Source organism: Bufo gargarizans, chromosome 5 (genome assembly GCF_014858855.1).
Source record: "Bufo gargarizans isolate SCDJY-AF-19 chromosome 5, ASM1485885v1, whole genome shotgun sequence".
Taxonomy (NCBI): domain Eukaryota; kingdom Metazoa; phylum Chordata; class Amphibia; order Anura; family Bufonidae; genus Bufo; species Bufo gargarizans.
This window is the reverse complement of record NC_058084.1, coordinates 30,458,135-30,474,686: the sequence shown is the minus strand read 5'-3', so window position 1 is coordinate 30,474,686 and position 16,552 is coordinate 30,458,135. Positions and strand designations below refer to the sequence as shown.

The window sequence follows — 16,552 nt, the reverse complement described above, 5'->3', positions numbered from 1 at the left end:
TACACAAAGACTAGGGCCCCAAGATCTTGAAGTTAGGTATCAGCAAAGTATGTTAAATGTTTTTGTTTTTTGAGGAGTTCGATATTGATGACCTATCCTTCAGGGCCTCCGCCAATCAGCAATGCATCAGTGTATGATGCGGGCTCCTCACAGCACATGTATAGTTGCCTTGCTTAATATTGTAGTCCAGGCCCGATCAATGAAAGGAACTGAGCTGCACTAGGCCAGGTTATTATTATTATTTTAAAATCACCATTAATTCCATGGTGCTGAACATCTAAGAGGTGTTACACATATATAATATAAAAACACAAGTAGAAAAGGCATGTCTTATGAACAGACTGGTACAGCGAAGGACCCTGCACGTGAGAGCTTACAATCTAAAAAGGAAAGGGGAAAGACACAGTAGGTGTCTTAAGTTGGGTAGAAGCTGCTGATCTGGCTGTGCGGTGGCAGCATGCTCATTGCAGGTGGTAGGTGTCACGAATACAGGGGAGGGAAGGGACACAGAACTAGGCCTCAAGGCTAGGGAGAGGGAAAAGGTCACCTCCTGGATAGCCCCTAAACCTGGCCCTAACTCCTGTCAGTATGTATAGACCCTGAAGGTGGGAAAATACATACGCCAGAACATAGACCCTAGGAGCCCTGAAATGCCCTAGGTAGTGGCAGGGAATGGAACTACTGGTTCCTTCCCAGGTGAACGAACCAGCATCTCCCTGAGGCCTAGTAACAACAAGCACAGGGGGAAAACCAAATACAAAGAGCAGTACAACTTATCTTATAGAAAATGGATGAGCAGGAACACAGGTAAGGTCCGCACACCAACTCTTCCAAATCCAAGCAGAGAATATCAACCGCATGGTATGAAGTGTGAGACCAAACTAAGTAGGGAATGCAGTAATGACCTCGGGCTGCACCTGACAAGAGGTGTGGTCATTACCAAACCACAACACTGAGAATCAAGAGACTGCCAGTTAACCTCACATGCAGTCAGCCTCTCCGATCTTTTAACCTCTGTCACAGAAGGTACCGTGACAGTAGGCTTGTCTGAAGAGGTGCGTTTTCAAGTTACTTTTGAATGTTTTGATGTTGGTGGAAAATAGGAGATGCACATCAGAAATCCTGTAGACAATTGAGTGAGGAGTAGACAAGAGGAGAGCAAAAGAGCAAAGAATGAGGTCCTGTTAGGATTGTAGATTACATGTGGGAAGGTATTAGGAAAGCAAGTCAGAGATGTAAGGAGGAGACAGGTTGTGGACGGCCTTATATTTAATTCTTAGTACCTTGAACTGAATTCACTGGGCAATGGGGAGCCAGTGAAGTGATTGGGAGAGGCAGAGGAGAAACAAGGGGAGAGGTGGATTAAGTTGAGGATAGATTGGAGAGTTGTGAAAGTGCTAGATGGTATACCACAAAGGAGGAAGTTGCAGTAGTCCAGGCGGGAGATGATTAGGGCATGCACTAGCATTTTAGTTGACTTAGGGGTGAATACGAGAGATGTTCTGAAGTTGAAAGCAGCAGGTGGAGGTGAGGGTTTGGATTTGTGACTTGAAAGACAGGGCAGAATCAACTGTTATCCCCAGGCAGTGGACCTGCGAGATTGGAGAAGGTGGCATGCTATTAACTGTAGAGGATAGGTCTGGTAAGGGAGTTTTAAGAAGCATGAGGTTCATGTGACCAATAAAAGTGACATCACTGGCCTAGGAAGAGGCCGCAGGGCTCACCATAGCACAGGGACCTCTTCAAACAGCTGACTGGTGGGGGTGTCTGGAGTCAATTCCCCACAATCAAATATTGATGACCTACCCTGAGGATATTAAACTCCCCAAAAAAAACCTGTAAAATCAGTTAGTTAAAATACCATTGTATAGTGTTATGCTTACCCTCTTATCCTATGTTTGCTGAGATGGGAGTTTTAGGAAGAAGGGAGATTTTTTTTACACTTAAGCCGATCCGGTAATCAGCTCATTGCTTTGGGTATGGCTTCTCCAATCCCCGCCAGTCAGATATTATCACTGGGGAAAAGGTTTAAGGCCACATATTTCTACTGTATAAAGGTGGGTTTATAATGTCCGATTCTCTGGAAGAAACGTTTGTACAAATGCTCATTCTAGATAACTGGCCCGTGTAAAGGTGCCACAGATCACCCAATGAATGGGAGAAACGCTTGTTCATCTGGTAAATTCATTGATTATGCGGACACCTCACTCATCGTTTCTGGTCAGCAGATCGTGTAGTGTGAACAAGGATTTGATCTGCTTCCCAGAAACAATGAATTTGTATGAGGACAAGCGATAGCAGTAGCGATCACTCATCCCCAAACAGAGGAAGTAATTGCGGAATGTAGATGCAGCTCTTCACCTCCACTGACGAGCAGGCAGGTATCAGGAAGGATCGCTTCCTTCCCAATTATTATCTGTTCTTTGACGCAGTGTATATGAACATTAAGGCCACATATTCATGCAGATTTTGCCACGGAATTTGTGAAATTCACATGCAATTTTTTTTTTTGTGGTACGTATAGACATACCCATAGGCCCCTTTCACATGAGCGAGTTTTCCGCACTGGTGCAATGCGTGACGTGAACGCCTAGCACCCGCACTGAATCTTGACCCATTCATTTCAATGTGTCTGTGCATATGAGCGTTTTTCACGGATGCATTCAGAGTGCGTTCAGTGAAACTCACACCACTTTGCAAGCAAGTTAAGTCAGTTTTGTCTGCGATTGCGTTCAGTTGTTTTTTCTGCACGAGTGCAATGCATTTTGATGCGTTTTTCACGCATGTGATCAAAAAAACCGAAAGTTTACAAACAACATCTCTTAGCAACCATCAGTGAAAAACGCATTGCATCCGGACTTGCTTGCAGATGCAATGCGTTTTTCACTGAAGCCCCATTCACTTCTATGGGTCCAGGGCTGCGTGAAAAACGCTAAATATAGAACATGCTGCGTTTTTCACTCAACGCAGAACTGATGCATGAAAAAAACTCTCATGTGCACAGACCCATTGAAATGAGTGGGTCAGGATTCATTGCAGGTGCTATGCGTTCACTTCACGCATTGCACCCGCACGGAAAACTCGCTTGTGTGAAAGGGGCCTAAGGGTATGTCTATACTGTAGGAAGGCGCAAAGGACCATCATTGACGGAAGGTATGTGTCACCGAGGTTCCTGGCCTCGGTGAGGTAAGAGCCGGTAATTTTAAGTGTCAGCGGCAGCTAGTGCTGACTGACACTATTGGTTATTTAGTGTGGCTGTAAAGCCGATCCGGGCTGGCTCTTACTGGGAGCAGCCAAAGTGCAGGGTGGGTGGCTGCTCCCCACGTTCCAGTCCGGGTTTTGGTTTGGGATTTAAAAACCCAGCCAGCAGTCTCAGCTGGATGTGGATTATGCTCCATTTCACAGTAAGGCTCTGAAGACTCTGTGGTTTTGGGATCTGCATGAGGTGTGCCATGCTAAAGGTCTGAGAGCCGCATTGCTGGAAAACAGGCCCCCTAAACCCTCTGGGGATGGCTGATGAAAAACCGCTAACAAGGTGAACGTTTGTGTTCTGTGGACTGTCCATGGTGTGAACATACACCAACACTGCGAAGTGTTATTTTGTTGTGCCTTCTGTGCCTTCAAAGTTAAAGACTTTGTGATTGCCTCTATACTGCGTCCGCTAAGCTGCCTACCAGAGCGAATCCCCAAAATACGTATCACAAAAAATCCCATGTGAATTTCACAAATTCCGTGGTAAAATCTGCAGATTCACAGCAGATTTCACCCGGTTAAATTGAAGTTGTTGAAATCCACAGAAAGAATTGATATGCTTTGAATTTTAAAATCGGCACATGTCAATGATGAATACTGATGAGATATGAAGCAGCCTCTCCTACTTTGTTGCCGATTATCCGCCGGTAAATCCAGATGGAAAATCAGCAGCCTTTCTGCCTATAAAATCCACACTGTTGTTTCTGATAGGATGGGGTCCAAAGGGGAAGACTTCTTCATGATGTTCATATACCCTAATAGGATAGACAGGGGTTGTGTCCATGAAAACCTAGGTGAAAGGGAACATTGGACAAGACCTTGGTCTTATAGCCATAGTCATGGACCAACACCATACAATGTCACTTCTAAAGTGAGACCTATACTGTCATATCCAGGGGCAGAAAACATTTTTTTTCTTCTTATCTTCAAAATTAGATTTAGCTTTGCGCCATCCCAAGACCTAAAAACCTTGTGTATGGTTTGAGGATTTCTCGAAGCAACATTTACTTAGACCACTTTATGTAATATGATTTTATGAAGTCTTGTTACTCAGATGCCCAGCGGACAAGGTTGAAGTGATGAACAATGTGACCGGACAGAAGCAGTGCCACCCATCACCCTGCACAAGACGGAGCTGCCGAAACAGAGGCACTTGTGTAGTGCAATCCCCAAATAAATATCTCTGCCTGTGCAAAGATGGCTACAAGGGAAGGAGCTGTGAGAGCAGCTTGACCAGGACAGGAAGAGCCATTGGTCTGACCTCAGGATCCATCCTAGCCATCAGTATGTGTCTTCTCATCTTCATAGGTGAGCCCATTGTTTCATTAAAGAGATCTTCTACTTGAATTTATTTACATTTATTCAACTTTTTTACGTACAGTTTAAAGGAACACTTCTGGAAAGCTGATATACTGTATTATGCCTAATGCAGGGCAAAATAAGACCAAATTTGCTATAAAAAGTATAGAACCCTAGTAGCAACCTCCCTATCCAGCTGTTTGGATAGACACCTACGTAGCCGTGGTTCTCCTGATTTTCTTTTGTTCATCCAAGGCTCTATTCCTGAGTTATGGTACTTTTTCTCAATATGCAGATTAGGCCTTTGGTGCAATGAGGGTGTCACCCTTGCTCTTGTTGCACCCAAGTTCCATCTCTTTCTCCATGTCCATGGCTGTTTTGATTGTCAGGGCCATGCAACGGCAAAGCAGCAAGGGAGAAGCTGGACACAGGAAAGGGTAGCACTCACCTGATCCCTGCCTCTCAGTTCTGGATCTTTGGGTGTCTTCACTGGACTTTGGGTCCCCATCTGTTGGGGACACATAACTGCTAAGGCCAGTGATTGTCTGCAGTTGCACACGTGACCCCACCCGTGCAGGAAGTTGACCAATGGGAACCTAAAGTGAAGATGGCCCAGGAGCCAGGGATTTGGAATCAAGCAGGGGTCAAGGAGAGTATGGATTTCTCCACAGGTACGGATGGCTGGGGCAGAATGACCATGCATGAACCCGCTGACTAAATTACTGACACAAGCATGGGATTTATCCAAATTGTGACCCAGCCATCTACATCAGATATCAAAATTCATCAGAGCAGGTAATGTTATTCTGACCTCCATGTCCATGTTCTGATGTTGTGAATTAGGCTCCTTTTAGACTAGTGAGATGGCATAGCCATGGCACAGCTTAGAAATTTGCAGTCAGTTGATGAGATGGGTACAACCAATCAGACGAACGAGTTCCATGTATCGGACTCGCAGCGTAAATATGCGTCAGCACCTGTCCTGACCTCCCAGTACTGACGGGGTCGCATAGCATTATATTGATTTATGATGCTATGAAACCCTTACAGTTCTGGAATGTATTGGATAACATTGACAACATTATGTCAGTTTTATCCAATACACTCCTGAACTGTAAGGGTTACATAGCATCATAAATCAATATAATGCTATGCGACCCAGTCAGTGCTGGAAGGTCAGGACGGGTACTGCCGTGGACAAGCTGCGAGTCCAATACGTAGAACTCGCTCGTCTAAAAAGGATGTACCCATCTCATCAACTGATTGCAAATTTCTAAGGTGTGCCATCGCTATGCCATCTCACTAGTAATGAAGGGGCCGCAGCACTGACCCCTCACTGGAGCAGCAGAGCTCTATTTCAATGACTGTAGTTCAGCGCACGTTCGGGTGACCGGAAGTGCAGCTGTGCAAGGAAAAACAGTGAAGGGCAACAGCACCAAATCAGTGTAGCCGCCACTTTATTCTCAGGATCGGACTGAGAGGTTGGACGCCCACCAATCATAAATCGATGATACAGGGAGTGCAGAATTATTAGGCAAGTTGTATTTTTGAGGATTAATTTTATTATTGAACAACAACCATGTTCTCAATGAACCCAAAAAACTCATTAATATCAAAGCTGAATATTTTTGGAAGTAGTTTTTAGTTTGTTTTTAGTTTTAGCTATTTTAGGGGGATATCTGTGTGTGCAGGTGACTATTACTGTGCATAATTATTAGGCAACTTAACAAAAAACAAATATATACCCATTTCAATTATTAATTTTTACCAGTGAAACCAATATAACATCTCAACATTCACAAATATACATTTCTGACATTCAAAAACAAAACAAAAACAAATCAGTGACCAATATAGCCACCTTTCTTTGCAAGGACACTCAAAAGCCTGCCATCCATGGATTCTGTCAGTGTTTTGATCTGTTCACCATCAACATTGCGTGCAGCAGCAACCACAGCCTCCCAGACACTGTTCAGAGAGGTGTACTGTTTTCCCTCCTTGTAAATCTCACATTTGATGATGGACCACAGGTTCTCAATGGGGTTCAGATCAGGTGAACCAGGAGGCCATGTCATTAGATTTTCTTCTTTTATACCCTTTCTTGCCAGCCACGCTGTGGAGTACTTGGACGCGTGTGATGGAGCATTGTCCTGCATGAAAATCATGTTTTTCTTGAAGGATGCAGACTTCTTCCTGTACCACTGCTTGAAGAAGGTGTCTTCCAGAAACTGGCAGTAGGACTGGGAGTTGAGCTTGACTCCATCCTCAACCCGAAAAGGCCCCACAAGCTCATCTTTGATGATACCAGCCCAAACCAGTACTCCACCTCCACCTTGCTGGCGTCTGAGTTGGACTGGAGCTCTCTGCCCTTTACCAATCCAGCCACGGGCCCATCCATCTGGCCCATCAAGACTCACTCTCATTTCATCAGTCCATAAAACCTTAGAAAAATCAGTCTTGAGATATTTCTTGGCCCAGTCTTGACGTTTCAGCTTGTGTGTCTTGTTCAGTGGTGGTCGTCTTTCAGCCTTTCTTACCTTGGCCATGTCTCTGAGTATTGCACACCTTGTGCTTTTGGGCACTCCAGTGATGTTGCAGCTCTGAAATATGGCCAAACTGGTGGCAAGTGGCATCTTGGCAGCTGCACGCTTGACTTTTCTCAGTTCATGGGCAGTTATTTTGCGCCTTGGTTTTTCCACGCGCTTCTTGCGACCCTGTTGACTATTTTGAATGAAACGCTTGATTGTTCGATGATCACGCTTCAGAAGCTTTGCAATTTTAAGAGTGCTGCATCCCTCTGCAAGATATCTCACTATTTTTGACTTTTCTGAGCCTGTCAAGTCCTTCTTTTGACCCATTTTGCCAAAGGAAAGGAAGTTGCCTAGTAATTATGCACACCTGATATAGGGTGTTGATGTCATTAGACCACACCCCTTCTCATTACAGAGATGCACATCACCTAATATGCTTAATTGGTAGTAGGCTTTCGAGCCTATACAGCTTGGAGTAAGACAACATGCATAAAGAGGATGATGTGGTCAAAATACTCATTTGCCTAATAATTCTGCACTCCCTGTATATCCTAGCAATATGCCATCGCCTATAAAATGGCAATATAACTTTATGTGCAGAATAATCCACAATAAAAGTCATATCGCAATTTTCATTAAAATGTGCAAATTTATCACAAATGGCGTTTTGAGTTTTCCATTCCAATTTGTCTTCTACGCTGTGTGAATGGGGTTTTGTAACGTCGAGAGAAACTGAAAAACAAAGAATATTATAAAATAGAATAATATTTCAATGAATACACTTTATTTTTATAAAAATAAAATTCTGACATACCACAGAGATATGTAATCTCCACCAACTGCAAGAACACTGTGCCGGTGGTCACATAACAGTGTCACGATCCTCTGGCCCTGGTCAGTCTTTCATGCAGGGGTGCAGCTATAGGGGGTGCAGTCGCTACCAGGCCCAGGAGCCTGAAGGGATCCAAAGACCCTTGTGCCACATATGAAGACACCAGTACTATAGAAAGTGCATGTTGGTCAAGTTGCACCTCTGGCTGGAAGGAAGACGTTAGGTCAATAATTTGGCATGGGGGGGGGTGCCATTTAAATTTTTGCCTCAGGCAGCACGAAGGCTATGTGTTTCCCTGCCTTCTGGCCACAAAGCACTGAGGGACGGGGGGCCCAAGCTGAACTCCTGCACCAGGGCCCATGAGCCTTTAGCTACGCCCCTACTCTCATGACTTTATTTGGGAGAGATAAAAACGGGCCATAGACTTCAATGCATTTTAAAGACCCATCTATAGGGGAGACTAATGTGGGTGGCATCCTGGCGAGCACTACAGCCCCTTTATTGTAGAGCACAGTGGAGATTATAGAACATGTACCCCAAGGGCAGTGAAACTCAAGTTACCATTCGTTCTTGATTAGGAGTCTGGAAATGAGCTCCTACCAGCCGCACTAGAGGTACACATCTATGGTTTGGCTGGCATGGGCTAATTTGTATATATTTTTTCTCCCATGGAGCATTGCCTGAAAAATGAGTCTCCCTACACCGCTGTGTCTCTTTAATGAGAAACAGTACCCCCCATAAAATTGTAAAAATCTCCCAATATCATTTGATATAAAGTCATACTGTTGAGTTCTCAATAAAAAATTATCTTCTCGTTGCAGCGTTGTTGGTCTCGTATACAGTATGGAGTCAGTGGGGACGGTCTAAGTTTCGGAAAGGAGGAGTTTACCATATGCCTCATGAGCACGAAAGCTGGAAGGGCATGCGAAGAACTGTCTTAAATTATAACAAAGATGGTGGAGAACATGACCAGGTACAGACCAAAGTACAACTATGCAGTCCCATTAGAGCAGCAGTAAAGTCTCCCCCATCGTCATATATATTTGGAAGATCAATAGAACAATTATACAAATTCTGATGATGTTGTTGTAGAGCGGCTGTACATGTATGTGGAGCTTCACTGCCCTTAAAAGGAACCTGTCACCGGGATTTTGTGTATAGAGCTGAGGACATGGGCTGCTAGATGGCCACTAGCACATCCGCAATACCCAGTCCCCATAGCTCTGTGCGCTTTTATTGTGTAAAAAAAACTATTTGATACATATGCAAATTAACCTGAGATGAGTCCTGTATGTGAGATGAGTCAGGGACAGGACTCATCTCAGGGTAATTTGCATATGTATCAAATCGTTTTTTTAACACAATAAAAGCGCACAGAGCTATGGGGACTGGGTATTGCGGATGTGCTAGCGGCCATTTAGCAACCCATGTCCTCAGCTCTATACACAAAATCCCGGTGACAGGTTCCCTTTAAAAGTGTTTTCCAAGACTTTTATACTGATGACTTATCCAGAGGATAGGTCATCAGCATCTGAGTGGTGGGGGTTCAACACCAGAGAAACCCGCCGATCAGCAGTTTGAGAATGCACCAGCGCTCGCAGTAGTGCCATGGCCTTCTTGCAGCTTAGCTTAGGCCATTTGATGTCACGTTCAATGGTTACATGACCTAAACGCAGATCAGCCCCATTCGAGCTGTGATACCAAGCACAGCCGCTATGCAATGTACAGCGCTGTGCTTGGTTAGCTGGGGTTCCGGGGTGTCGGATCCCCGCCAATCAGATAGTTACATAGTACATAAGGCCAAAAAAAGACATCTGTCCATCCAGTTCGGCCTGTTATCCTGCAAGTTGATCCAGAGGAAGGCAAAAAAAAAACTGAGGTACAAGCCAATTATCCTCACTTTAGGGGGAAAAAATTCCTTCCCGACTCCAATCAGGCAATCAGAATAACTCCCTGGATCAACGACCCCTCTCTAGTAGCTATAGCCTGTAATATTATTACGCTCCAGAAATACATCCAGGCCCCTCTTGGATTCCTTTATTGTACTCACCATCACCACCTCCTCAGGCAGAGAGTTCCATAGTCTCACTGCTCTTACCGTAAAGAATCCTCTTCTATGTTTGTGTACAAACCTTCTTTCCTCCAGACGCAGAGGATGTCCCCTCGTCACAGTCACAGTCCTGGGGATAAATAGATGATGGGAGAGTATAAAGTCTTGAAAAACCCCTTTAACTTGTTTGCTTTGTAAAGTTCAACATTTCCCATAGGGCCACAAACTCAGGTTTTTTTGTGCAGTTTTCAGGCTAAAACCAGGAGAGGATCATAAAAGAGAAGAAGTAATATTTGCCCTTAATAAACTATATCTCCTTTAATGATCCACACCTGATTTTGGCTTCAAAAACTGCATAAAAAGATGACTGTGTCTGTACCATTAGAAGGATTGTGTTTTGTCACCTATGTTTTGTTTGTGCCTCGTCATAAATTATCTGTCTGGTAAGGCAGCGCGGGGGGAATCTAAGACCGGCGTAAAAAGATGGTCTTAGTAGATTTCCTATGACGCCATTGTACACAAGAAATCTGTGTGTCTTCATACAGACTCTATACATCTGGCTCTGTCGTGTGCATGAGGCCTAAAGGTAACTATAAGATACCCTTACAAAAAGAAGTCACAGAGTGCATCTACACCCACTAAGCGCCTCCAGCGTCAAAGATTAAGGGGCCATTTCGATTCACTGACTTCGATAAGGAATTCTATAAATGTCTCTACAAGAAGAAGTGTATACTTAAAGGGATTTTCCGATATTTAAATACTGATGACATATCCTCTGGATAGGACATCGATATCTGCTTGGTGGTGGTCCGACACTTGGGACCTTTACCGATCAGCTGTTCGAGAAGGCAGTAGCGCTGCAGCCTTCTCCAGCTTTTCCTAGGCCGGTGACGACACGTTCATCGGTCACGTGGCCTAAGAGCAGCTCAGCCCCATAGAAGTGAATAGGGAAGAGTTGCGATACCAAGCACAGCTTGTTGAGCAGGGAAAAGGCTGCAGCACTCACAGGAGCAACGGTGCCTTCTCAAACAGCTGATCGGCAGGGGTCCCGGGTGTCGGACCCCCACCAATCAGAAACCGATTACCTATACAGAGGATAGGTCATCAGTTATAAAATCCCGGAAAACCCTTTTAAGATGTATCAGTTGTAAGACTCAACAATTGTACTGTTTTATGTTGCAGCGCTGGAAGAAAGCGGACAGACTTAGAGGGGCAATAAACAACAAAGGCACGAAGGTCATTGTAAGTAGAGACTCTTTTTATATTCCTAAATGTATAGACAGGCACTCTATTACTGGAAACACTCGGAGAGGTGGTGTCGGATAAAGAGAACCTTTAATATATAGAATATAGTAGGAAAGACAAAAAATGAAGAATAAAATGTCAAACAGGAACCTCTAAAGTGCGCACAAAAATATTAAAACAAGAAAAAAAACATTCTTTAGATAAATAACAAATGATCTGTAAATAGCCACATAGGATAAAAATAATCAATGATCATATCACATTTTTGGTGTAAAGTATACAAAAACGCATATGAAGGATCCAACCTCTGTTGATAGGAGAATACGGTACATCCACCTAATTGCAGTCGCAATTACAGATGGTATTTATAAAACTATGTTGCAGCAATGTAGTTTGCTAAGTTGCTCCTTTTAGTTTGGCAACACTTAATACCATAGTGTGGCGGAGCCAATCACTCCTGGTAGTTCATAAATATCCAGAATAGGGATGTAATGGATCGGATAATCTCCTGTTAGCCTATCTTCCGATAACAGCGCAGTTCACACTATAGTATGTGTGTGTCTCATAGAATGAATCGCACTGCGTTATTCCAGAGACCGTTGACCATAGGCCCAGTTCATCCAAGTGCAAAATTTAAATATACCCAGTTCATTTAAGGGTTAAATTGGCAGTCAGGTACTGATATATGCCTACAGTGGCATCCCACGTGGCATTTTGTATCCTGACCGCGATTACCTGTCCCGCCGTTCTAACAGCCTGCTGTCTCTGTAAGTCCGAGCCTCGCTGTTGGCGTCTCACGTGGTGGTAGCAGAGTTGGCGTCCCACGTGATGGTAGAGTGCTCGCGTGCCAGCTGGCGGGCTGTGTGGACCAGTAAAAGCAAGTGCCGGCAGGTAAAGTTCTTCAGACTGGGTAATTTAAACCATATTCCTTCCACATTAGAACACGTGGGTACATTGATAGTTCACCAGACGCGTTTCAGAGTCTGAAACTGACTCTTTCATTTTTTGTCTTTGCTACTATATTTTATATATTGAAGGTTCTCGTCATCCGACACTACCTCTCCGAGTGTTTCCAGTAATAGAGTGCCTGTCTATACATTTATTAATATTACGTTTTTTCTGATAGGGTGAGTCAGTTAGACACTGAGCACCTTATACAGGTGAGCCGCCTCAATTTTGCACTCTTTTTATATTCCACTAGACATCTACATTATATTCTATCTCAAAATGGCTTTATTTTATATTTCAGGGGAGCACTTTTCCTAAAAACCCTGCTGAAAATTCAAGCTTGCCGCTCTCTGCAGGCAGCCATTTTTCATGCTTTTGCTGTGACTCCGTCGCTTGACTGTGAGCCAGTCCTGAGTGACATGATCTAGCGAGCAGGTGAGCACACAGCAGCTATGAATATAAGCGTGCGTGCAAGCGTGTGTGGAGCTAACTCAGGGGACATGATAAATAACTGCTAGCAGAGACTGGCGTAGACCCATTGTATTTCATGATAACGGGGCTTGCTCATGGGATGACATGAGGATAGGTCATCAATATCAGATCAGTGGGGGTCCGATCCCCGGCACCCCCGCCGATCGGGTGTTTTAAGAGAAGGCTAGGCTCCGTGCAAGCAATGCCTTCTCTTCATTGTTTACCTGATCGCTGTCGCAACCGCAGTGATGAGCCGGTGTAATTACACCTAAGCCGTCCCATTCACTTATTTCGTCCCATTCTTTGCTGCAGGGGAACCACCAGGCCGCTACCTCTTGGAGAAGTCCCAGAGTAGTTGGCAGCTGACCCACAGGGATCAGAAACACCGGGATAAAGCATCAAGGGATAAGGCAATACTTGTAGTCAGAAAAAGGCCAAAGTCAGGGCAGGCCGCGTTCGTGCGAATCCGTGACACGACTCCAAGGTCAGGGCTGACAGCAGAGAATCACAACGTTGCACAGGTCGGTACACGGGGAGACAACAGGGATAAACACCTTAGCAGGGATTACAGGGGATCTCTAACTTCAGCAAATAGAATTTATCATGTGGGAAGTTAAAGGGGTTGTCCGGGTTCAGAGCTGACAAGAGTATCGGAGCATTTCATGCTCCAAAGCTCTTCTTTGCCCTGCGCTGCATCGTGCAGGGCAAAGGCATTTTCAGGAGTTCCGGTGACGAACCGGGCTCTCCTTAGGGCTGCCTGGCGGAGGCTTCCGCCCAGCAGTGATCCCAGCGATGTCACTGGTATTGATGGGTGGGCTTTAGCGCTGCCATAGCCTGTAAAACGGCTAGGGCAGCGCTAAAGCTGACTCATCAGAGCCGGTGACATCACCGAATACACTGCTGGGTGGAAGCCTCCGCACAGCAGTGTATTATTGTAAATAAAAAAGCCCTTGCCCTGCGCGATGCAGCGCAGGGAAAGGGAGCGCATGCTCCGATGCTAACATCAAAGGGGCTGCCTGGGTAAAAATATCTGAACCCGGACAACCCCTGTAATACAGGGCACTTACTAATGTACAGTGTATTGTCATTCTCCATATTGCCTCCATTGCTTGCTGGATTTATTTTTTCACCACATTATAAACTGCTAATTTCCATGGTTATGACCACCCTGCAATCCAGCAGTGGTGGTCGTGCTTGCACACTATAGAAAAAAAAACCGCCTCTCTGGTGGCCAGGAGCATGGAAGCGCACATAGGCTGGTGCTTTTTCCTATAGTGCGCAAGCACGACCACCACTGCTGGATTGCAGGGTGGTCATAACCATGGAAATGAGCAGTTTATAAAGTGGTGAAAAAATAAATCCAGCAAGCAATGGAGGCAATATGGAGAATCACAATACATTAGTAAGTGGCCTGTATTAACTCCCTTTGCATACTATTTGCTGAAGTGAGACAACCCCTTTAAGCAAGCTAGGAACCTAACTGCGCAGGCAAGGAGAGAGAAGGCAGGCACACAGAGCAAGAAGATTAGGGGAGTGGTAGTGAAGGCAAAAATGGGAGAAGTAGTAGTAGTAGTTCAATGAGTAATGTTCCTAATAGACACAGCAAGGCAGCGATGGGCAGGAGCCACTGTATAAGGATCTTATATCATAAAATAATCAGGAAAGCACACACCTCCATGTATGATGTACAGAAAGCTCTATGGCAGCATAAAGGTACCGCCACGCGGTCAGGTTTCTACTTGCAGTTTTGGAAGCCAAAACTAGGAATGGATCATAAAGACAGAAAACGTATAAAGAACAGATACAACTACAAGAACTAGATTTTGGTTTTCAAAACTGAATGCATTAACCTGACTATGTGGCTTTAACATAATAGACCCACTTATAGGGGTTTTCCGAGAGTTTTTTGAATTGATGACCTATCCTCTGGATAGTTTTTCAGTATCGGATCGGAAGGGGTCTGACACCCAGGACCCCCACTGACCAGCTCCCCATGCACAGCAGCACCATACATTGTATAGCGACTGTGCTTGGAATCGCAGCTCAACCCCATTCAGTTCAATAGGGCTGAGCTGCGCCTAGGCCATGTGACCGATGAAGGTGATGCCACTGGCTTAGGCAAAGCTGAAAATGGCCGTGGCACAAACAGCTGATCTGCAAGGGTTCCAGGTGTTGGATCCCCACCAATCAGATACTGCTGACCTATACTCTGGATAGGTCAGAGGACAGTTCATCAGTAAAAAAAGCTCTCAGAAAACCCCTTTAAAGGACATCTGTCAGCAGTATCGACCCTACTAAACCAGCAGTGATGCCTGGCAGGGCTGATACTTCTGATTAAAAATATACACTTCTTGTCCCTGAACTGTTAGTCTCTTGTTTCTGCCTCCTCTGCGTGTGCATTTAATATTTGCATGTAGTTTTACAGTGGGCCCACAGAATGCATTTTACTGGTGGACCTCAGTCACCCCAGTCTGACATTAAAGAGGACCTGTCACCGCTCCTGACTTTTCTGTTTTAATATCTCCATGCATTCTCCATGTAATAACAATTCTGGAGCATCACTTCTTATGTCTGTATGTTGTGCTGTTCCTTTATTATTTCTACTAGAAGTTAGGAATGAATTGCGAGCAGTCTGCAGTAAAGGTACAGAGGGGAGGTGACCAGTTGGGGGGGGGTGTACCTCTAGTCTGAAAATGGCAGCACTGACTGGATAAAGTGAGACTGTGCAGGTACACGCCCCCAACTGGTCACCTCCCCCTGTACCCTTACTGCAGACTGCTAGCAATTCAGCCATAACTTCTAGTAGAAATAATAAAGGAATAGCACAACATACAGCCATAAGAATAGATGTTCTAGAATTGTTATTTTACATGGTGAATGCATAAAGTTATTAAAATAGGCCTGTCAGTAATGATGAAAGGTCCTCTTTAAGGCAGTCTACTAAATGTACACATTCTTTTACAAACTGCAATATGTATGATATAACTGAGCGGTTTCTCTTTTCAGAACGGCTATGACCTCCAGAAACTAAAAAAGCCAACACAAGCAAATGCCCATGTGCTCTGTTCTACCTTAAGTGAACAAAGAACAGCAAAGCTTTATCATGAGCCAGACCATCTCCTCAATGCTGATAAACCACGAAGACCCTTCCTTTCTGAAGAGACACCCAGTAGTGACAGCAGTGTCACTGACCTCCACGAGCACGTGGCTCATATTGTTTGGGCGGCAGACAATGACTGGACGTGCCACCCTCCTGATACTCTCCATATGTACTGTGCAGAAGGAAATAACTCAAGATTTGGGAGCCTGAGTTCATTAGATTCTTCTAGTACCGATGAAGACTTGAGTTTTGGTTATCTCAGTGAATGGGGACCAAAGTTTGACAGACTTGGTGATCTTTACGATCCGTCAAAGATTCATGTTTAGCTAGATGTAGACTTATTTTGTAGAGCCTCAAGCTTCATTCATTGATAACATCGTGGTTTTTTTTTCATATGGAACATACAATAAATGTAGTAGAGGAACTAAGACCTGGACCATCTGTGACGTTATTATATTGTGTTCATAGGTGGAAGACATCATATAGTAATTAAAGGGGCTATCCCACAAATATTATTTATCCACTGTCCATATTATCGGACCCCAGTTTTGGCAAATTTTCACATGGCAATTATCTTGAACCAGTGCTCCTAGGAACGCTGGTTCCCGATAATTCCTGAGATTTATGGCCTATGTGAAAGGGTCTTTAGAAGGGTCCCCTGATGAGGCCGCCAATGATCAGCTGTTCTCAGTGGTAAAACCAGTCAAGTGTTCCATTTGTGCAGCGCCACTGCACGGGATATTAAGCATTACACAGTGCCCATTCAAATGAATGGGTTGTCTGTGTAGTACAGGACAGATCCTCCAGACCAAGAGAAACCCTTC

The 16,552-nt window shown here is 44.6% G+C and overlaps 1 protein-coding gene across 1 annotated transcript in view; it reads left to right on the top strand.

The window, feature by feature from the left end:
- LOC122939290 (neural-cadherin-like) overlaps positions 1-16,054 on the top strand; it is a 143,946-nt gene extending 127,892 nt beyond the window's left edge. Inside the window, exons 31-34 of the mRNA XM_044295363.1 lie at positions 4,307-4,560; positions 8,736-8,887; positions 11,147-11,206; positions 15,635-16,054. Coding sequence (XP_044151298.1) covers positions 4,307-4,560; positions 8,736-8,887; positions 11,147-11,206; positions 15,635-16,054 — 886 coding nt within the window. The remainder of the gene's footprint in view (positions 1-4,306; positions 4,561-8,735; positions 8,888-11,146; positions 11,207-15,634) is intronic.
- The last annotated feature ends 498 nt before the right edge of the window (positions 16,055-16,552 follow it).